This window comes from Urtica dioica, chromosome 6 (assembly GCF_054948205.1).
Source record: "Urtica dioica subsp. dioica isolate 48M chromosome 6, U.dioica_male_clone48M_v1_H2, whole genome shotgun sequence".
Classification (NCBI taxonomy): domain Eukaryota; kingdom Viridiplantae; phylum Streptophyta; class Magnoliopsida; order Rosales; family Urticaceae; genus Urtica; species Urtica dioica.
The window spans coordinates 34421516-34428401 of record NC_142761.1 but is presented as its reverse complement, the minus strand read 5'-3'; the positions used below and the strand labels follow the sequence as shown (position 1 = coordinate 34428401).

At 38.8% G+C, this 6886-nt stretch overlaps 1 protein-coding gene across 1 annotated transcript; it reads left to right on the top strand.

Annotated features, from left to right (window-relative positions):
• The first annotated feature begins 730 nt into the window (after positions 1-730).
• On the top strand, positions 731-1153 carry LOC149393769 (S-protein homolog 6-like). Its single transcript, XM_089618153.1, has one exon. It carries the CDS (start codon positions 731-733, stop codon positions 1151-1153), a length of 423 nt encoding a protein of 140 aa, XP_089474279.1.
• The last annotated feature ends 5733 nt before the right edge of the window (positions 1154-6886 follow it).

Sequence of the window (6886 nt, the reverse complement as noted above, 5' to 3'; positions counted from 1 at the left end):
GATATTATAACCAATGTAGAAGCATCTTGCCACGGGGAGATTCCTTCCTTGCCGCGGCGAATGGCTTCTACAACGCTTATATTAAGCGTTGTAGAAAGTCTCGCCGCGGCGAATTACGTCCATCTACAACGCTTGGACTACGCGTTGTAGAAAGTTATCGCCGCGGCATAAAACACGTGTCGCCGCGGCGAGGATTCTACAACGAATAGTCTAAGCGTTGTGGGAAATCTGAGATATATTTAATTCTATAATGCTTAACCACAAGCGTTGTAGATACATCAAGTTTCTACAATGCTTAACCATAAGCGTTGTAGAAACACCAATTAACACCAATTCTACAATGCTTATGTTAAGCGTTGTAGAATCTCTAGTTTTTACAACACTTATTTTAAGCGTTGTAGAAAATGGGTTGTATAATATAACATTTGTAGTAGTGAATGATACTCTAGGTTCCACAGGATATCTCCAATTAGACATAAACATTATAATCCAAGTTAGATATCTCATTATAGTAATAAATGATTAAAAAGGGTAAGAAATCCTAGAGATGAAGTTAATGGACACATGCTTATGACTATATCTAAGAAAAAGACAAAATCATTTGTTTAGTATAATATCTTTAGTATTAATAGCGCATCTATCATATCCACTATTTATCCAATCCACTATCTAATACAACAGAATATAAATAGGGAAGAAATCCATAAGCAGATTACAACAGAAACACAGCATGAAGTCGTTTAGTCTGGGCTTGACTATTATACTAGCCTCGATGATGATGACAACGGTCTTGGGATCAGTGCATCCTGACAAGTGGTGGGTATTTCCGACGACGGTAACAATCACAAACGGGTTGACGCAGGGGAAGCAGCTCAGGATGCACTGCAAGTCGAAGGACGATGACCTCGGAGATCGGATATTAACGGCCGGGCAGTCGTGGGATTGGACGTTCCGTGTGAACTTCAAGGAGACCACGCTGTTCTTCTGCAGCTTCGACACCCTGGTTGGCTCGGGGTCTTTCACTGTTTTCAACGCCAAGAGAGACAAAGGCTTCTGTCCTCGATACTGCAACTGGATCGTAAAGGACGACGGCGTTCACGGTTACCGAGGGCATGGCGGTAATGATGTCTACTTTTTCCATTGGAAGCCCTAGTGGGTACACATACCAATATATATATATATATATATATATTGGTATGTGTATGTATATGTGTGTGTGTGTATTTGTATGAGTTTCTGACTTATGTATTCATTCTATAATAAGAATGTGGTACGAGCAATTATATCCACCGAATAATATGCAGTGAACCCAATGTATGAAATAGAACTCCCAAATACTTTACTGAACGAAAACATAGAACACCCGTTACAACGCGCACATACACAATTAACATAAACGAAATAAATTGCATCTCCGCTAACTCCTCCCAATAACAATAAGAGCAGTGATAATCCTTATGTATACTAAGCTTTTGCTGAAGCTTAATTCGTGTGTCGTACAAAGTGCTCTTGGCCGCAACAAGTCCTTTAATGTCCGCGGCGGAATACTAGTACGACAGTTATTAAACTGTTGTACAAATTACATTATGTACGACATTCAATAAGAACTATCGTATAACATGTAAGTTGACACGGCGACGACATACTCACGCTGAATATTTAAGAATTCAGAGAAAAGAGTCTGAATAACGAATTGCGTTTTAGGGAAATACAATAATTTGGGTATATATAACCTCAATGCAACAAAAAAAAAAAGAAATAAAAGAAAATAGAAATAATTCTAAATAAATATAATAATAATAACAAATATATATATATATATATGCGCTAATATTTTCCTCAAACTCACGATACTAGAATAATAAACATTGAGAGTTTGTCAGCTAAGAAGCAGAAGCACGAAGTGGAGTGAGCCTTTGTAAACAAATTGGAAATATGAAGAAAGGATGGAACATAGGGGAATGTGATCGTACCGAGCTGTAAATGATGGCAAATGTAATGGCAATCAATCTCAATATATTTGGTTCGCTCATGAAAAACAAAGTTATGAGCAATCTGAATGGAATTCTGATTATCACAATATAGCGGCGTAGGATGATGAAGAGTGAAACCTTGATCAACAAGTAACCAGCGTAACCAAACAATCTCACATGTTATAATATACGAACTTTTGTAATGCTCGACTAGTGAATTTGAATAAATAAATAAAGTTGAGTAAAGGATTTTGAAAGTACTTGAGCGTTGAAAATTTTAGTGATTGAGAATCACGAGAATAATATTATTAAGGAATTTCTCGAAGGAACGAGAAAACTATCGAGAATGGAAACTTAAGGGTATTAAGGTCGATAAGGTTTTAGAATATTTTCACGAATTTAAGAAGGATTGTGGAAGTGAAAATAAATTCTAACGATCTTAATTAATTTCTACGTTAAAGGAATTTGAAAAAAAAATTATTGGACTAATTTTCTCATTATATTTTCCATCTCTCGAGAAAAGAATTAAAAAAAAAAATTATGTGCTACAAGGATTAAGTAAGGACTTAATTGTAATGTTTTCGGGACCTATTTGAAATAAAAATGAGAAAAAGGGGTTAAAGTGTAAATAAGAGGATAAGTTTAGCCTTGCCACATCATCATGGGCTGAATTCACCTTCAAAGTGATTTACATCACTCGGCAAGCAAGCTGTAGCACGTAACCAGGAAAAAAAAAAGAGAAATTGCCCCATTTGCCACCAATTTTATAATTTTTTCCCACTTTCCACCAAAAGATTATTTTTTTCCAAAATGCCACCATCTATGTCAACAATGTTGACATTTATTTTTGCGCTTCACTATGAGATGTCAACATTGTTGACATAGATGTCAACAATGTTGACATCTCGGTGGCATTTTGGGAAAAATTAGTCTTTTGGTGGAAAGTAGGAAAAAATTATAAAATTGGTGGCAAATGGGACAATTTTTAAAAAAAAAAAAAAAAAAAAAAAAAGGAAAGAAGAAAGAAAAAAAAAAGAAGCTTTCCAAGAACGAATCATCATCACCATTTCGACCACGAGCACCACCAACCGAGACCGCGCGCGCGCCATGGCCGAGAGAAAAACGCCGCCAGCTCACACCAGCCTCCGACCGAGGAGATCATCGGAGAAGGACTGAGTGAGCTCCGGAGACCACAAATCTTACGAAATTCGGTGAGAATTTCTCAAACCCATAATGGATTTTGAATCTAAGGTTCGTGAAGAGTTGGATTTGGGGGTTTCTCTTTGGTGATGGATTTCGGAGAAATTATTGTGTTTAATCATTTATTAGTCTCGGTTGATGATGTCTATGGTGTAGATTTTATGTTTGAGCAAGGATTTCTTGGATTGAATTTTTTTTTTTTTTGGCCGAATCTGAGAATAAACAGACGTATCCGGTCTTCTATGTTGTGAAATTAATTATGTTGATATTTTTCTTGGATAGTAGACGTTATGTGATTTCTAAAATGACCAAGAACGTGTAAATCCATTGAGTATTGATTTAGTTATGAATTTTTGAAGTTGGTGTTCAAAAGCTGTGATTTCGAAATTTGCAGAACGGAAATCGGGAATTATGGGCTGTCGGCTTATAATATGTCTTTAGAAAGCTACGGATGTTAGTTCCGCTATGGTTTTGGAATCGTTCGTTTTAGTTTGGTGTAGCTCGAGTTATGGTGCGTTTTGCACAGGTCGTCGGGTTTGTCTCGTTGGCATCGGACACAAAGTGATGCTCACTTAACATTTGTGTTTTTGTTCCGCAGTGAGACGTGGGCGAGCCGAGACAACACGCGGGGAAACGACGGGAAAAGTTTAAAGTCGAGCGAGACGACATAGACTAACCGTGAGTGTATTCGCTTATTGGCGTTTAAATTCTCTCGTGTGACGTCGAGGGTCGACGTATTAATTAATTTTCAATAAAATTAATTATGATGATTTTTGAGAATGTTCAAAATTTAATTGGTCGATAAGATTTTTAGATTTTTATTTAAGACCCATTTAAGGGTTACGCGGTTAATTTATAATCGCTCGACTCTTATAAGTTATGAATTATTTTTCGTACCTTTCTTGGTACATTTGAATGGATATGGGTCTTAAATAACGAATTAATTTTCGAGGGCCGGGAATTAATAAATTAAATTTTTTGAACACTAAATTAAACCACGTCTTTTCCGTCAACTATTTTGAAACCAATTCGCCTTTTTTTCCGAGTCCAACAATTATTAGAACATCAAGCGAGGATTCTAATTTATCTAAACAAAGTCCAAGATGTGCTACGTCTTTTGAGGAGCGCACGAGGACAAGTAGCGCGATTTGAAGCATCGAGGCCATAAAGTCAAGCAGTTTGACTATTCCATGTAAGTGAGGAGACATAAGTCAACTACTTACCAATGGAATAACCTTGTTTGTTTGTGCATTTATTTGTTAGTAAACAAGAGTGGGAAAAGCCTTAAAAGACATAAACACCAAAGATTAAGGCTTCGGCCACTCTTTATGTAAAACTTAGTTCGGGTTTTACTCGTAGGTTCAAATGCTAACTTGAACCAGCCACGTTGTTATTTGTTGTAGCTAGATCCCTCTACTAACCATAGGGATAGGTTAGATCAACGGTGTCAGGAGAGCAGAAACGGACTCTCGGATTCGAACCGAGGGTAGAAGTACCGGGAGTCACGTCCCGAGTCTTCAACCTAAAATACTTAACGAGCAATAAAATGGAAACAATAATTCGTTCGAGATTTAACCCGAGACATTCTCCTGTATATGCTAATTGTATACTCTATACGCTAGAGTACCCAAAGATTAAAAACGTTGTCAGTGGTACCCACAAGTCAATGACTTGTATTTAGCAGACGTAAAAGTCCGTGCGCTGAGTACTCATCACGCAATGGGTGAAGGTCGCGATTCGCGAGCTCATTGCGAGGCTGGAGACTCGACGGTAGCTGATGCAAGCACTGTATGGCGGAATGGGTGAAGGTCGCGATTCACGAGCTCATTGCCGTCAGAGCCCAGTATGCGTTGACGTCATAATAAAACGGTACCACTAGTGGATCCCAGACAAAACGAAAACTCTTAGGCCTGCGAAAGACTTTTGCTCGAAGTCTGAAGTTGGTGTCTTGTCATTCTGGAGGTTATGACAGAGAGATATATAACCTTGCGGAGTGACAAGTGTTAGCTAGGATGTGATCACACATTATGCATGATATAGAATTAGCAGCATTTGCATCCTACACTCTTATGTGTTTGTTTGCACGTCACATGGCTCTACATTAGATGCTTTCCTTTTATAGGTTAGACTCCCGCTTACTGAGTCAATCGACTCATAGTTTTATGACCCTTGGTAATGTAGATAAGTGAAGAGCTTGTAACCGGGGGTTAGTATCTTTTGTTAAAACGTTCCGGAACGTATTTGTATAGGAGTTGCTATAAGCTCTAAGTTATAAAAGCGAAAAATTTCCCCGGATTTTTGCAAACTATTTTAATATATAAAAGTATTATGATCTCTTGTTTAATATGTATTGTTTGAGAGTCGATAGGTTGTGACTCGTGGGCGAGTTGTTGCTCGCGGGTCGTGGCACATGTAGTCGTAGACATAAGCGAGATACTCAGCTCAGTGGACGAGGGAGAAACAACATATGCTTGTTGCTCTTCCAAAAGATGAGTGAATCTCCGAGGAAAACACATAATCCAGTGGTGGACTTACGATTCGTAAGATCACCAGCCCAATCGGCGTCAGAGTAAGCAGGAAACTCTAATGAAGACGAGGATGGAAACAATAAACTCTGAAACTGAATACCACGATGATACTTGAGAATACGAAGAATGGCAGCCCAATGAATTATGGTATGAGCATTGACAAACTGACTGACAATATGAACAACATGCACGATATACGGACGAGTAATCGTGAGATAAATCAAGCTTCCCACCGCCGTGCGGTATAGATTGAGATCGGGCAGATGAGACCCGTCAGATAGAGAATAGCGAGCATTGGTTTCAAGAGGAGTATCAACAATCCTGTTGTCAGTGAGACAAGCACGCTAAAAGAGATCTGATATATATATTTCGTTAAGATATAAGGTAGCCTTTTCGGAGAGAAAGTCACCTCTATACCCAAAAAGTAACGCAACGAACCCAGATCTTTCGTAGCAAAGCACCGAGCCAAGTCAGACTTCAACAATTCAATCCTATCATAATCGTTGTCGGTAATAATTATATCATCAACATACAAGGACAAGATGATACGACATGTACTTGTATGCTTGATGAACAAAGCAGAATCGTGCTGACTTTAAATGAAACCAAGGGAGGTGATCACAATGGAGAACTTCTCAAACCAAGTTCAAGGAGCTTGTTTGATACCATATAGAGCTTTGTATAGCTTGCACACATGACCGGGCTGATGCGCGACTCCAGGAGGGGTTGTCATGTAACCTCATAGTGAAGATCACATCCATCTGAGATATCTGCCAATGATGTATGGAAGCCACATCGATAGTGGGTGAATCGTCGTAATCTTGGCGACTGGCGCAAAAGTCTCTTCATGATCCATAGCATACACCTGAGAATAGCCTTTAGCAACAAAACGGGCCTTGTTCTGCTCCACGGACCAATCTGATTTGGTCTTGATCTTATAGACCCAACAAGAATCGATGGCCCGCTTCCCCGACGAGAATGGTACAAAGTCCCAGTTGTGAGTCTAATGTACAGCAGTAAGTTGATCAGCCATAGTAGTTTTCCAAAAGGGGTTAACAACAGCCTCTCTATAGGACAAGGCTCAGACAAAGAGTGAAAGACAAGAGACAGTAAACAAAAAAGGTAGAGTATGAAGAATAAGCAAAATCGGGAAGTTTAGTGTACTTACGAGGACAAGTCGACTGA